Below are 17,188 nucleotides of genomic sequence, written 5' to 3'. Positions count from 1 at the left end.
CTCTGTAGTAACAAGAAAAAAAATCTAATTTTATGCCTTTAGGAAAGCTGGTGCATAAGAAAAACCAATAGGAAGAAAAAGGCTACACCAGTTCAGATCAAAAATATGCTTCAGTCCATCTGAGCTGGCCACTAGCAGATACCTAGGAGCATATATGGACAGCCAAAGCATACAGTCATAATCCCCAGAATACTTTCCCAGCTGGAAACTCTTCATATATAACAGTCCTTCATGGATTTTTCTAATACGAATTTGTACTGTCACCATTTGGAAGCAATGCAAGCTTCTGGCGTCTGTGACTTCTTGTGGCAAAGTGTTCAACAGATTAAGTATGCCTGCTGTAAAGAGGCATCACTGCATTTGGCTTGTACCAGCCGCTTGTTAATTTCATTTGATGCTCTTCAACTGTTTTATTAGATGAGATACGTAATGACTATTTCCATTCACCCTTCATGCTTGTACAGATACCTATTGTATCCCTTCAGTAGGGTCTTTTCCAGGCCAAAGGATTCCCCTTTATTTAAATGGTTCCTTATGCAGAAGCTGTTCTGTACCTGATCATTCTTATTATTACCTCTCCTAGCTCCACCACATCTTTCTGGAGAAGAACTACATATGGATAACTGTACATTCATATAATGATTCAGTGATGTTTTCTGTTTTGTTGTGCAGTGCTTTCCTAATAACACTGAAAAAGAAACAGTTTTCCTTTCCAAGAGCAAGAGTCTTGACACAGCACTTTGCCCCATCTGTTGTATGCTCTATGGGAAATAGCCATTTCTGTTTTGCAGCTCAGGCCTGTAATTTGTAACTATCTCCTCAATTTGCCCCATAGCTACACCTAAACCTCAGAAACACATAAAAATCCTCCTTTTTTTCTCTCTCTGCATTGCTAAACAATCTGGTATGACTCTTCATTAATTCATGTATCAGCTACTTCAACTCTATGTTTCTGGTATAGACAAAGGCTACACTGGCCACCCAAAATCTACTCAAAATGCATGTGGAATGTAGATATGTAGAATGTCACCACCTTTTTTTCTCTTTCTTCACTCAATCACAATTAACTTAAACTCACTCCAAAAGCTTTTATATGACAATGAACCATTAGCCTCCAGCCTGGTAATGCTGTAGGGCTCATTGATCAAGTTTTCTCACAAATATGTTGTTTTTTCCCCGATGCTGCAACTATGTGTACAAGGAATTCCCATCATAAATCCATAAAGTCACCTAATGATCCTAATGATCATATTTCAAATATTTCCTTAAAACTCATTTATGTTGTGATGTCAGTTTGCCTTCTTATACCATTAGTTTGTTATCAAATGAAATAAACAACATCTGTTACACTCATCTTTTGGCTTTTATCGTATATACAGATTGTATGATACCTGGATGATGCCATATTTTGCAGTGTTTGACTAATGCTCAGGGCAGTGTGTTCTACCATAGCACAAATTGATCAAAGTGGCTGCAAATCCAGACTCTCACTGTTTTTTTTTTTTAATTCATTGTCTTAGATAACACAGGTAGATGAAAGAGAAATTAACTTTTAAAATCAAACTATAAAATAAATCTGGTCTTCTAAAACAGATATAATGTCTTGAACCAAAGATTATTTCTCCTCTTTGCTCACTGTGATATTAAAAATGAAAATATAATCCACTAGTTCCTCTGTGGCAAGTGCTTCTGTCAAATTTCAGTCATTTGTTAGGCACAAGACAGTCTTGTAATTAGCTTAAATCAATGGTTAAAAATGGTAAATATTGTATTGGCCAGCACTACTAAGAGATTTTGCAATTTACATGTTATCTTTTATGACCATGTGGTGTTACACAAGGACTGCCCAGACCTAATCTTTTTCTGTGCAGAAATAGAGGGCAACAAACATAATTCATTCTGTATTTAATAAATGGAAGAGTTGGGGAGAAAGCTACAGCCAGCTCCAATTTACTATAATAAACAAAAATTAATTGGGCACTGCTCAGTGCTTTTTCTTTTGTTAGGACATTTTAATCTTTACCATTAGCTACCTACACTGCTACAGTCAGAGCTTCTGCTTTTTAAACTTGTTCCTGCCTTTGTGGCAAGAAAAAAATCACCATGTCTTTTTTCACAAGATTAAGCTGAGACCATCAACATGTTTTGTGCTAGAGATGAAATTCAAGAACAAAGAAAGCATTGTAAAAAAAAGGACTTTTTTATAAAAGGTACCATTAAAAATAGGATTTTTGTCCTATTTTTAAGATTAAGTGTATAATTCTGTTCATTAAATAATGATTATGTCTTCTCCAGCTATTGAGACAAACTTTGATTCTTTTTTTCTTTTTTGAATTCCAATGTATAAAATTTGTGTGTATGTTCAATCTGAAAGAGATGGCTTAATCCGGTATGGTAACCATTGTAGCAATCTTATCTTTGTAAGCAGTGGGTCAAATTAACAGCAATAATTCCTTTTATATCTGATTATTTCATATTTAAAGGCTAACACCCATGAAGACATGATGACAATCCATGTCACATTTCTTTTGCAAAACATACAATCACAGTTTGTGATTAAACTACTCACTGCAAACTATTAGTGTTTTTTCTGTATTTATACTTTTTCCCTATATTCAGACTTGACTAGGATATCCTCTTAAAATATAATTTAACAGATCTTGAATGCTTTAATAGACTTATAGATAGGCATTCATATATATATATATGTAATATATTTAAGTTGTTATAAATACATACTTGTTTTGATTCTGAATTCATGGACATGCCCACTGCAAATAAAATTAGTAGACTAAGAAAAGGAAGTGAGAGTGGAATTATATGCAATCTTCCATGGTGTAAGTGCCTTGCTGTCAAAAAAATGTTTGTTTTAGTCTTCAATTCAGTTATCATCTCAAAATTTCATAAACAGAAGAAAGCAAAAAAAGCAGTTGACATACCTAGACGCACAGACATACTGAATTATAAAGCTGTCAACAACAAAACTGGGTTTTGATGCAAAACAAAACAAAAGCCTCCAACATTTGGTGAGTATTATGGTGCATTTACATTAAACTGTTTGTCAGGGATGAAGAGGTGATCATCAAAGCAAATTTTATTGTATTGTAGTTGCATTCTGGTATTGAAGGGAATAGTATTTCTGAAATAAAATTGTGATTGTATTCCTATCAGGAATATGGTTTTGAATATTTTCTTCATTTTATCTCTATTGTCATTTATTTATCATATATCATACCATATCAATCCAGGTTATCTATCGGTAACTCTGTCTTGCATTTCTAAATGGTGTGCAAATTTTGTCCAGGAAAGAGACAATGATTCAACTATATCTTGCAGGCAGCTAATTTATTTTCATGGTAGGTTAAATGCAGGGCAGCTCAGTTAAAGTATTTCCTTTACTTTAAGAAAAAGTCTCATAGAAATCTAATTAGATTTCTACAGTTGTGTTACATTTGGGAGCCAAGCAGTTTTTAGACAAAACAGGCTCTTGCAGCTGAGAGTGTCATTTAGTTCAAGGCAGTACTCTTTTTTCCTGAAATTCAGAGATTTTTAAGTTGTCTGTTATACAATGCAAAGTAGTTAGGTATAAAATTTTAATTTTGGAATCTTAGATCTTTTGACCTATTTTTACTACTATTAATTTTAAGCTAATACATTTTTAATTATACCTTTGCCTAATGATAATTCTGCATATTAAATTAAATTTTGAATTTTCTGAGCCGTATTTCTTGAGAGACAAATTATAATCCAATATTAACATTCCTATATAAATGTAAAAAATTAAATCCGTTTTTAGGTATCTATGTGACTAGCTAATCCAGATACATTTTACACTGAATTTCTGCAGCTCCTCCTGAAATTTGAAGGGTAATCCAATTGTAAGGGTGTTCACATAAGGATATCAATGCCTCAGTTTCAGAATCCAAGTTTGAAAATACTAACTTACACTGTCAATTCTTCCTCTTATTTAAAATTTCCTTCAAAACAAAAGAATTGGATCATGATAAACAGATTTTTTTACTTAAAATACAATCCTTAAAAATGCAAAACAAATAGTGCATCCAATGAATTAGCCAGTTAAGGAAGACAGCTGTCCATTCCTGTCATACTAAGGTTTTTAGTTACCAATGTGCACAATGACTCTCAGCTTGCTTTCAAAATTTCTTGGACAGCAGCTCATCAACTGTTAAGTCTCATACTTTGTAAAACAGAACCTTTAAATGGTCATGACTTTACAGGACATTTTCAGATGATGAAAATAGTTTTTCCGTCATTCTAATCTACTGATTTCATGAGGTTCTTCTTTTCAGTAGCACATTACAAAACAATTTAGGATAATGAAAACAGTTCTTGTCATTCTAATTTACTTATTACACAAGGCTCCTCATTTCAGCAGCTCATTGTCTTGATGAATCACCTAATGTAAAGGACAATGAATTGTCCTTTTGAGATTAATGAAACTTTGTAAAAATAATTTGAAGTGAACTCTGAAAAACAGTCTATATAATGCAGAAAGTGTCAGCATTTTGAAGTATTACAATAACTGGTGCTATGCATTGTGCTGATATTGCTTTACATTTATGAATAGGAATAAAGGTATCTAACAAAGGAACTGGTGAAATATTTGTGCTGCATTTTTATTTGTACATTTTATTTATATAATTATTAAACCATGAGAAATTCTCATCTCACCCCAGTAGGAAAACAGAATGTAACAGTTTACTTACAAACAAAGATTTCTTGAATATTGTATTAAGAAAGTTTAAGAAGTTATGTAGTGTTAAAACATTTACAAGGCATTTTAAATCAATGTCTTTGAAGGGATCATTGTATGCCATCAGCAAGGTGCTAATTACATAAAAAGGAATGGATGTATGGTCTGGATTTTTTTTTCTTGGATACCTCCTAACTGCTTTTGGAACAAACTAAGTCATGATTCAGCAGAAAATATATCCCTGAGATGAACCTTATCATGATTATAGCAATCTACTAGTGATTGTGTATTTTACAGTTTTTAATGTGTAAAACACATTTGCATATTGATCTAGACACAAGGAAATAAAAGATCCTTTGTAAATGTTTGCAGTTGTCAGCTTCTAAAAACAATCTAATCATAACATAGATGATACAAAAAGCTACAACTTTCACGTGTTTAAAACTATAATATCTGTAAAACACTGTTGATAAGGTTTATAATTGGGAATTTATAGTTTCTACGTCTTGTCCTTTAAAAATCTACCTCTACATGAACCTAAAAGCCCCTCTGATTTGGAGCAAAATAGAAAATGTAACTGTAAATGAGTTTACTACTTTTGCTGATACTTTTTAAGATATTTTTCTCTAAACCTGTGTCAATTTGAAATAAGCACCTGGATTTATATTTCATGCTGAAAGTGACTAATCTGTACTTTTCCAAAGCATGACCACATTACCACTCCTTAGGTCTTTTCAAATTAATTGAGATATGGTAAGCATGGTACGCTTGTAGTAGAATTGTTTTTTCTTTGTAAAAGATTTTAAGCTTCTTTAAGAAAATCAAGCAAATAATTGAAGGTTTTTAGTTTGGTTTTTTGGTTTTTTTTTTTACTCTAACTAATAAAATCAGGAGACTGTGGTGAGATCTAGCGGCAAGTAGTTTGATGTCCTCAGCAGGACACCAAAAGTCAGAAGTAATGCTGTAAATTCAGTGTGGGGCTTCGACACTGTGCTAAGTGTGGCCTGAATCTCTGGGGCTTCCCTTTGATGCAAGTGCAGTATATTAAGTGGAAAAGCATTCACTTTTATTTGTCTGTACTGTCTGCGACAGCAATATCGCCTCATTTAGGCTAGTTCAACATGAAAATGCACAGAAAAGCAATCTGTTACAAATTAGCACAGCTCCCCTTTCATTTTACTAGCTAGTAATTGGAAGGGGTTACAAAAGTGTAATTTATCAGATTATATGTGTTTATCTTTTTGTGGGGACAGCATGCCTTTGGTGAATTTTCCTACGCACCCTGAGGGAATAATCTTTCCTTGATGTCCATTAGATCTGAAAGAAAACAATGACGCCTGTGAAATATAGGAGTATAATTTGTTGGGTTTGAAAAGGAACAGTTTCCCAGACATCTAAAATGGTATTAATGACTTTATTAGAACCTTACCGTTCCTTGGAAATGCTTTTGCTCTCTCGTTTCCAAATGGTCTTGAAGTCACTGCAGAATTCGTACCACACCGTGAAAACGTAGTTTGGTGTGATCTCCTTCTCACCAGGCTTTGGCTTTATCCCAAAGTATCCCACTGTTTCTTCAAAGCTACGAGGGAGGGGGGAAAAAAAACTGTCAACACATAAGCCCACTGGGGAAAGAGTTTCTCTGAGGGCTGGTTCCTGATGCAGTAGTCAAGGCTGGTAATTACCATAACTTCCCCTTAGCCTTGGAAATCGTAGCAGCAATTCATGCTGAGTATAACTAATCTTCCAACACATACAGGAGGGCAACTTACACATGCATGAGCCATCATAGAGATATGTCACACAGGCAAATCATGGGCATTCAATTTTAATGAGAAAAACTTAACTTCTTGCATTTCAGGAAATGCTGTATTATGTCTTTTTATTTAATTTTATTCTGCAACAACTCCATGAAGTTCTTATTCTCCCATTTATCTTTATGGAAGGACTACGGAAGAGTCACATGCCAAGCCAGGAAAAAATCTCCAGGCTTAGTTAAAAGTAACCTACAAGTACTTAGGGAGAAATGGGAGTAGCAACAAGAAAGCCACAGACAGTGCCAATAGTCAGTTTGCAAAGTTTTTACTGAAGATGAATCATCTCCTTCCACATGTGTCAATAAGCAGATAATTAATTTTATGAAAGACATGGCCAATATTTTAATGATTTTTCATTTTATAATGTGGCTACTGAATTGCTATATAGTTGGATATTTTCAAAGTAGTCTTTTATTATAGATGATACTTCCAATAGCATTTTAACTGATTGTGCATTTTAACCTTTATGATAATGCTTTGCCTAGATAAAATGGAATTACTAGGTACATGGAGACTTATCTAAACAAAAGAAAAATATGTTCATTTTTTAAGGTTTAATCACTTTCTCTGCAAAGTAGATGTAACAATCCTGAAAGATTTGGTGATACTTAAGAATAATGCTATAATTTAAAAAGAAAGGTATCAACATGTTTCAAAATAACTAATTTTCTTGAAATACTGATTTTTTTAAGAAAAAGAAAGTTATAGTCTTCTTTACAGTTGCCAATCGGTCCTAAATCTAGAACACAGGAAGTGTAACTCTTGAAAATAAGATAAATAAGAGGTATTTTAGAGACTTGTAAGGACTCCTCAACTATTCAACACATGTTACTTGAGCAAGAGATGCAGCTTCAGCAAATATTTCTTTCTTAACTTATACTTGCACTTGCATAGTCCACATTGCATGTTTTCATACAGAATTGCCAAGTTAGGGTCAAGTTTTTTTGCCTTAGGTTGAGATTCAACCTTTTAGCTAGGCTTGAAGAATATAAATAACCATCAAAAAATATGGAAGCTACCCCCAAAAAATAAAGGAATATATACTCCAGCTGCTTCACAAAGTAAAGCAGCTTGGATTTTAGCCACATGAGCCAATGTGTGCTGGGTTTTTTTGATACTTCAAAGATGGATACAGCTTCTAGGACATGCTGAAGAATAACAATATTGCTCAAGGTGAGCTATTAATATAATAGTTTTTTAAATCCTCCTCTGTGATAACATTAACCTTTTAAATTTCTTATGTAGGTTTTGTATGAAACATGTAACTGTATTTCAAGTTAAATGGTGATCCATGGTAAAGGAATCACAGTAAAGTAAGTATTAATAAGCTCATAATATTCAGAGTTGAAGGGTCTTGTAGTGATACTACAAGGAGAAAATAAATAAATAAATAAAAAGCTAATACAGCTTTAAATACCTGTGTAAACCATTCTGAGATTTCAAACCCTGAAAAATACTAAAATACTTTAGTCATAATCACATGGTTAAAACAGTTCATGTCTACTGGGCAATGTTATTTCCATTATATTCACTTGGGCCAAATATTCCTCAGCTGTTCATAACCCTTGATCAGGATAGCTGAGCCAGGAACAGCAAGACCAGAAACTCTCTTCTCAGGTTTGCTTCATGTAACAGCAGCCCCAGTAACATCATGCTCTCTTCTTCCTAAGAGAACCCTTCTCCATCCCAGCTGTAGCTGATCAGTTCTCTCTGCATGCTCTGGGATTCTGAATTCCTGCACACTCTCTCTCACTCTGCCTTCATCCTGACACATACTCCTCATCCCCTCTTCATGTTTCATCTTCAGCCCTTTCCCCAGTAGCACTGTTTTGCTTTCACCCAGCTTAATCTAGCTTCCTGGGCTGCTTTCTGGCTTTCAGAAGTAACAGATCTTTTTAGCAGTGATTTAAAATACTGAATGTTTAGTTAGCAACTGAAAACCCAAACTCTGTGTCAGACAATTAATTCCTCAAGTAAACTGCAAATTGAGTGTACCTCCATACCCTGGAGAGTCTACTCTGCTCCAGAAAGGCTACAAAGCAGGTAGAATATGAAAAAAACTGTGCCACAAAGGGTAGGCTTGTAGTCAGGTAGAAAGGAAACAAGCCAAACAGCTACCCTTGACAAATGAAATTAAGAAGTAAAGCCCCAGTTGATGTCAGCCAATAGTTCAGCCAATTCAGGCACCTTCGCAAGCAAATGGAAACAGTTCACTGAAGACTTGAATTGTATTTGGGAGGTGCCTATCTGTCTTCTCCTGACTGCCTAGGAAGACTAACCTTGGTGTCTCAGTTAGGTGGAGTAACCCTGGGCTCAGAAAAGTAACATAAAAATCCAAATTACCACAGATCTGCCTTTAGTGACCATGAAGAAAAAATATTGATAAGAAGTTAAAAATTAATTTACCCCAGTTGATTTATAGCAGTTCCATAGCTAACACAAACAAGGTTAAAGACAGATCCTTCACTCTCACAAAACTATAATTTGGTAAACAATATTTATTAGAAACACTAACTTATTAAATATTTTACTATCTATAAATCAATTCATCTCACTTCTCCCTCTATTTTGCCTCCTTTGGCCTACGTAAGGCACAGCTATTCAGGCAATAAAACGTTAGGATTTCATTGGTTTCTTAGTATGCTGCATTCAATAGCCTAAGCAATGAAAATGTTCAGTGATGATGAAATGCATTTTTACTACATTAAGTAGTTAATAAGTTATTTCAATATTCTTTAAAACTCTGACTCAATTCAATGTTGACAGAAATTAACACCTCAAATACGGTGCACTGTTCAGCTAAAAATTCAACTGAACTTTTTCCTGGAAGACAACATAAGGATTTTTCAGAAAGCATATTACTTCTTTGAAGTACAGATCCTTTTGCCTATTTAATGTAATTCCTAAGATCAATAACATCTTTGATCAAAATAAACTGTTAGAAAACACTAGCAAAAACCTTACCATTTATGTGCATTTTCCAAACTACTCTCTTCTTTTTTGCGTTCTTCTTTAGCTGCCAATTAAAAACATTTCTTAGATATAAATTACTGCCTTACAGTTTTAGAGATCCCACAGATTAAACATCTCTTACATTCAAAATTTGATAGCTTGTATACTAAATATGATAAAAGTGATAAACATTTGCTAATTTTCAATTTTCATTTATTTCTTGTACCTAAATGAATGCTTCTAATGTACCAATAAAGTGTATTGGATTTGAAAAGTCATTTAAAATCCATACTATTATATATAGTGGTAGATATTAATGTAAATAAAGAGCAAATAATTAAACTTGACTTTCAGATTTAAAAAAAGAACACTAAGTTGTGTATGTTTCTTTATTGTTGCAGAGCAGAATTTACAACTTTAAACCTGTTTTTGCTGCATAAATAATTGGAAGTTCAATTGGAATTGAACAGGTACCAAACATAGTTAACACCAACTGTTCCATACAGCTATCACATTTTGTTCAGGAAGCTGGAAAGTGAAAACATATGTACTAAGTTTTAAATGTATGGTATGTACATGATTTTTTTGAAAAAACAGCCAAGAGTTTGAAATATGGTTAGTGAATCTGAGCCCCTCTGTTACAGAACGCTCACATGAACTACTTAAAAGGATTTGATTTTCAAAGGATGGGGATTCTCTACTTTTGAAAATGTTTCTGAGCTGGATGCTCAAGCAAAAGCACTAAATTTTTCACAAAATGTTGATCAATTCTTCTTAATACAGTGGAGTAACCTCAGCTGCAGCAGAATACCACATATGTAAAACAATACTAACGTGGAAAAATTATTCCTATTCCACATTAGAACAATCCTGTAAATGCAAATGTTAATATAAACAGAATTCAGACACTTCCTTATATAAAGATGAAGAACTGTATCTTTTTGCTGCTCAGTTTATAGGAGTGCATTGGCTGGCTGAAATACAGTTACAAAGTACAGACAAGGCCACTGAGAAATTGATTCTGAATGATTCCATTTCATTATAAGGCTACCGACACAGAGGCTTGTACTAAGACAGTTAAAATAATTTAAAAACTTTATTACTTCAGAATATTTGCCGTTAACAAAACAAATTAATTTCAACTCATATATTTACCTATATTGGGCAAGTGTGTTGGAGATACTTATTCAGACTATTTCAATATCGTAAAGGCCAGAAACAATGTTGTGTGCCCTTTGCAAGGAAAATGATTAATTCTATACCATTAAATTCTCCACCTCAAATCTTGGTAGCAAGACAGCTGCAATTGAAATAGATAGTGCAGCTCTGATTTATTGTGTTCATCTCAGGCTCCTGAGAAATTCAGCTAAAGTTCACCTACTATACTTAACCCATTATTTCCACAGCTCTTTCATTTTATACCATTAAAAGCAGAAAACATAGGTTGGAATTCTGATGGTTCATCATGATACAAAATTAACTACATACAGAAAAACAAAGATGGTTAAAAGTTGAGCTGTGTATAAAATTGTACACTTTATGATTACATTAATAATTTCTTTCTGGTTGTTAAGGAGATGAAAAATTGTTAAGAAAGGCAAATTTCCCAACATAGCTAAACCAGAAATTGAATATTCTCAGGTCCCTGCACATGAACAAGAATGCAATAACTAACAAGGACAACATGCTTTTTTGAAATTCAGATGTTGAGACTTGTTAAGAAAACAAATGAACAACTTTATGCAACAAATTCTAAGTAAATAGGAGTTACAAATACTACATAATGTGTAAGACAAGAAACCAGAACAATTCTCTAATCTTCCATACAACTTCTAAGTAACCTTCCACTCAGAATTTCTAATATCCTGCTCTTTTTCTCCCAATCCGCAACCTTCAATAACTAACACTATCAATGCTGTCAGTAAACATGAAACACTGTATTTTCCTCAACAGAGTCCTCAAAGCCCCATAGTCAAGATATCAATCCTCATCTTAATTTGTGGAATTAACAAAGGCAATTACAATGAATTACATAAATGAAATAACTTCTTTCTTTTTATTTCTCTGCAACACCACATTTGTTTGCATAGAATTTTCTTTTCACTGAAGTGGGATGATGTAATCCTTTTATCCTTAGACCACATGCTTGATTTCAGTTTGCTCAGTTTCCTTAAGTTAAGAATATAACAACAGCTATATCAGATTGGCACAAGGATTCATCTAGCCTAATATCCTGCCTCTGGCAGACACTGAAGCAGGTGCTCAGTTAGAGTTAAGGACCAGGACAAACACACGATCCCTCCCCTGAGTGTTCTCTCTGCCTCTGAAGTTCTGTAGTTCATACAAAATGCTTCCTGCACTGGATGTCATTCCAATGTAATTCTCAATGTTTTCTCTCCCAAGAACTTGCTCATTCTCTGCTTAAGCTTTTACAAGTTTTTTAGCTTCCACAAACTGCTGTGGCAAGTGTTCTATAGTCTAACTACATGTAGCACATTTTGTTTGTTTTGAAATAGACTCCTGATATCACACTCTATTTCTTGTGACGGAGAAAAGCATGACTGCAGTGAACATTGAAATACAGTGATTATTGGCATCATCTTTTTGATTAGGATGCTTCTGAAGCAAATTTCCTCACTGTCTCCATTTACTGAGCATTGATTTGGTTTGCAGATACATTTTGGTGCTTGCAAACTAATTTCCATCAGGAGGAAACTAAACAGGAGGTTCCACAGCAAATACACTCCAATACTTAATAGGGACAAAAGGACCAAAATAACGCTTGAGCCTTCAGACAGCTTTGAAAGACGAGGAGGAAATGTTCACCTCAGATTAAATCTAACTCGAAGCTTAAACCTCTACTGTAAACACAGTGTCCTCAGCCTCTGCTGCTTCAATCTGCTGATCCAATCCTACTGCACCAGATTATTCCATAATGTAGCTGTAGATGTTCTACATTACATGCACACAGATTACATAGAGGTTCTTCAAAATTACTTCCCATAAGATGCATTTGGTATGGAGATAGCCTTCTGTCTGGCCTTGGAGTTATTAGGCTTGACCAGCTTTGAAAATGACAGGGAACTCTCAAATTTAAAGTTTGCTGTCTGGTCTCACATCTAAATGCAAGTTCTTAATATGCTCTACTGTTTGGATTTGGTTAAGTCCATATCCTGAATAAGGTATCAGATCCTGTCCTATGACAAGCAGAAAATCTTAATCAATATATCTTCTCTGAATATAGATAGGAAGGCAAGGATCAATTAAGAACTTCTGTGTCTTTCTACAGACAAGAGCTTTGAAAGGAAAACAAGTATTTACAAAATATGTCTTTTGTAATACAGCTATAGACTCTCAAGACCAGTCACTAATCTTATTCATCTTGCTATCTGTATCTAGCTCAAAGAATAAGAGAATAAGTGGACTATGACCTTATGAATTTGCCTTATGAACCTGAGATATTTCTGGTGGCTTCCTTTTACTGAAATGCATTTGAAGAGTCATGATCCTATAACAGTTCTAAGAGTGAAACAGTATTAGAGTGAAATGGTAAAAAAACCCCAACAACTTATTTCTTCTACAAATTCTACTTGCTGAGGATGGGACAGCATGCCAAACACTATTTTGAGAATGAGAAATTACCAGAAAATATTTATTTTGAATGGGTCTAATATATGCATAGCAGCTTCCAGTTACAACAGAACCAAGACCTCTTCAGGCTACTATGAAATAGTTCCCCAAAGAACAAAGGAAAGAAAATATGGGATACTGGCATAGACTGGAAGTTGGAGAAGGTCAGCAACTAACAGAGGCAAGCACAGAATGATGAAACTACTTGCTCTAAGAGGGGAGGACAAAGAAAGAAAAATGAGTAGACACAACTGCATAAAAATCTCACAGTTACTTCTGCCCCTCTAGCCAAAATTTTTTAACACAATGAGTCTGACTGGATAAATTTTCCGGTACTTCTCTCTGAACTTAAATATATGAATGAATGTAAGAAGGATAATTCACATAAGTCTACTAATCTAGTTGTACCCATTACAGCTTTTTTATTTTTCCGTATATTACTCTTTTCAGAATTGAAAGATCTGATGCATAACTTTGTATAACTTTTCTAAGCATTCTGGAGCAATGACAAACTTCAAAATTATGAGAACACTCAGAGAACTAGCAGTTAGGGTGGAGACACCAGAACTCTTAAGTTTTATATTCCAAGGCTAAGTTCATGTGTTTCAAAAATGTATGCTTCATGAACTTTTAGAGACTGGTAAATAATAGGTTTTTCTGCGGGGGAAAAAACCCCCACCCTAAAACAAGGTATTTGATTTTTTTTGCCCCAAGGAAGGAAATAGGTCTTTTCTGACTCATGTCTTCCAACCAACCACAGTTAAGATTAATACAGGATCTAGGATAAGACATAGACAAAAAAACCCAAAAACCAACCCCCAAAACAAACAACAAAACCCCTAATGGCATTCCTCTCTGAACTTCATAAAGCCTGGACAGAGACTGTTAAAACAGTGACAAAAGGTTATTACAACATTTTCTAGGCTCACAAAAACTCACCTTCCTTATTAGTCAAGACTAAAACCTCTTAAGTAGTCATCCTGAAAGGCAATCAAAAGATGAAACCCACCCTAGAAACATACTAGCCCCTTAATCAAGGGTTGAGGAAGAAAAGAGAGGTTTGGTTGGGTTACCTTTTTCCAAAGTGCCAAATGTCACATTCTATGTCATTACTGAGTAAGGAGAACAAGCAACAACAGACCTTATTTTCTTGGTCTTTTTAAAGTGTGAAGACATACCACCATTTCATAACAGAGATCCAAATCTCTTAGAAATTATCCATTGCTGATATACTTGGGTATCAGAAGCAGAACTCAGAAGACTCTGGCTAAAAGTATACCATATATCTCCACCATTAAGTGCAATTGTCATACAAGGGAAACTGTTTTTAATAATCCTGTTTAAACAAGCACCATGTAGGGTGGAAGAAAAAGCTCAAAGGCAGCCTTCTAGGTGTGTAAAAAGACTAGAGAGGATCATCAAAAGCAATACAGATGTTCTCTGTTTTTGTACAAAATTCTGGATATGCTCCAGAAAAACTCCTAGACACTATAGTAGTATGAAGAACAGCAGGAAAAACAGTGGGATTAATTTAGCCTCCTTTGGTTTTGGTTTCAATAGATCTGTTACCAGTGGAACTTTTCAAATAGACTTAATTCTTAAGAAATCCTTTACTCAAGACTTAATGGACTACAAGTCATAACATGGAAGACAAAATTTTCACAGGGGTGCACTTGCTAGCACATGGCAGCTCTTTGACCTGCAAAGAGCTATCATGAGCAATCTAATGGAAGTGTGCTTTCCTAAAGATTGTTATTCGAGAGTCCTGGTGAGTTGACTCCAGCCAGTAGCTATGCACCACACAGCCACTCGCTCACTTGTGCCCCTTCTCCTGCAGTGGGACAGGAGAGAGAACAGGAAGAGCAAAAGTGAGAAAAACTTATGGGTCAAGATAAAGACAGTTCAATAAGTGAAGAAAAGGGGAAGAAAAAAACAAGCAATGCAAGGGCAATCACTCACCACGTTCCACAATTAGACTAATGCCCAGACATTTTTGGAGCAATGACTACCTCTCCCAAAATCCTTTTCAATGCAGCATGAGGTTTTATTGTTTAGCTGATGACAGCAAAGCCAGCTGCATGTGGCTAACAATTCATACAAACTGTTCATAAGTATCATCAACATCCATTTAATCTTTTTATTATTAGTGTTATCTTACTGTCTAGAAAAAGATAGGGCCCTGCATAAAAAGGCCGTAAATAGAATACATTGCAAATGTCATAAATGAACAATTTGAATACTATAACACATGAAAATGTATTTCATTACCTGACACTGCCAGAATCTGCTTTCTAGAAATGCGAATCTTAAAGCAATGGAAATCAAATTAATAGAATCTTTTAAACAAATTAACAAATGTCAAGTGCAAAAAAAACAAATATTCATGAAAATACATGTATGAATGCAAGAGAATGCAAAATCAGGAAATGGATCATCTCTATTTTCCTTTTTTTATTTTCCTCGTTATCAAACTGGAATATATTGTATTTTGAAAACATGGGCTGACTAACAAGAATAAGTATAGTACTGAGCATGGAAATTAGGGTTTTGGAATTGTTAGAGAGAGAAATTCAATTTCTATTTTAGTATGATATGCTACTGAGATGAAGTTTTACATTTCATACAGGCGGAATCCAATTTAAGAACTGTTTTACTTTTTAAAAACACATCCTATAATAAAGCATTTAGCAACAGAGGGTATAAAAGTTCTCAGAAATTAGGTGCTCACAGAAAAAATGAATTTTGTAATTTCAGACACATACTTTTCATTCTAAATATTGAATAGGCTTTCTCAATAACCTTAAAAGTTTTTAACAAATTATGAAGTTTCAGAAATTCTAGAGGAGGTGTCTCCTGTTCTAGGAAGAGATATACTCAAGAAAAATCTATCTATCTAGACCCCTACATAAAACCTGAATTTTCTGTAATTTCTATATCATTATATTGAGTTAATTTTAATATAATTCTATCTTTTGAGAAACAATATTACTTTTAAGTTAGTGCTATACAAAAGAATTATTATTACTTAAGAATTTACTTCATATATAAACATAGCAAACAGGGAGAATACATACAGTACAAAACATTTTACTTTTTTTTTATTGTACTGTATTCAATTTCAAATTTGAAAAATACATACTTAATATGACTGCAAATTATTTCATGTGGCTACAGTCCACCATTCGCATACAGGGGCTTTTTTGTCTTATAAAAATTTTATATTTCAGAAATAATTAAAAAACTTATGTTCTATGTACAGATTACTAGCAACTAATTTTTTTAATATGTATTACTTGATTGACTTTCTTTAGCTAGTTACTAACTTCTAATTGAGGGGCTTTACGAACTCACGGAATTCAACAGACAGCCTGGAAATTAGATGTAAATATTTAATTGTATGTCTAATATAGTTTTCTATTCCAGTATATTAGAATGCAAAAAATCCCCAAAACAAATGATCCCACACCCAGCAACAGATCTTTCTTCTATGGTATCAGTTAACCAAGAAGGTCTGGGAGCAATGGAATCGATGAAACTTGGCCTACTGTGGATCTGTATTTTAGAGTTAGTCCCCAGCTGGATTCATTAATGTTTAATTAAGGGTTGAGTTCATGATACAGCCTTTCTCTCCCTGGAAGGCTAATAGGGTCACTCTTGTCTATTTAGCCACACATTTTTATTGAGATTTTAGGAGCTTAATATCTTAGGATCTCTAACTCTTGTCACATTTGGTCAAAATTGGCCAACGCATTAAAAAATATTGGCAGGGGAACAATCAACAGGCGGTGTGATCACATAAGCCTTGTTTCCTTTACCTCTTCTCTAAATTAGAAAATGTCGCATTTTTAACATGGGATTTGACCATGCAATTTTTTTTTTAGATGGTTTAAATACTGGTATAGACATCTTAAATCCTTTCAAAACAATCTTCAGAACACTTGCTGCCATGAGGTCTTAATCATGCTTCCCTGAAACAGTCCTTACAAGTTTATTTTCCTTTGTAGTGGTACAAAAATTGTTTTTAACTAAGAAACCCACATCCAATGATTAAAATGTACAAATGTTTCTATCATACAAA

The 17,188-nt window shown here is 34.2% G+C and overlaps 1 protein-coding gene across 1 annotated transcript in view; it reads right to left on the bottom strand.

Annotated features, from left to right (window-relative positions):
- Nucleotides 1-17,188, bottom strand: part of FMN1 (formin 1) — a 153,880-nt gene that overhangs the window by 14,213 nt on the left and 122,479 nt on the right. The window contains exons 15-16 of the mRNA XM_068397364.1: nt 9,493-9,544; nt 6,144-6,293 (exon numbers count right to left, since the gene is read on the bottom strand). Coding sequence (XP_068253465.1) covers nt 6,144-6,293; nt 9,493-9,544 — 202 coding nt within the window. The remainder of the gene's footprint in view (nt 1-6,143; nt 6,294-9,492; nt 9,545-17,188) is intronic.

Source organism: Nyctibius grandis, chromosome 4, assembly GCF_013368605.1.
Source record: "Nyctibius grandis isolate bNycGra1 chromosome 4, bNycGra1.pri, whole genome shotgun sequence".
Classification (NCBI taxonomy): domain Eukaryota; kingdom Metazoa; phylum Chordata; class Aves; order Nyctibiiformes; family Nyctibiidae; genus Nyctibius; species Nyctibius grandis.
This window is presented reverse-complemented; position numbering and strand designations above follow the sequence as displayed.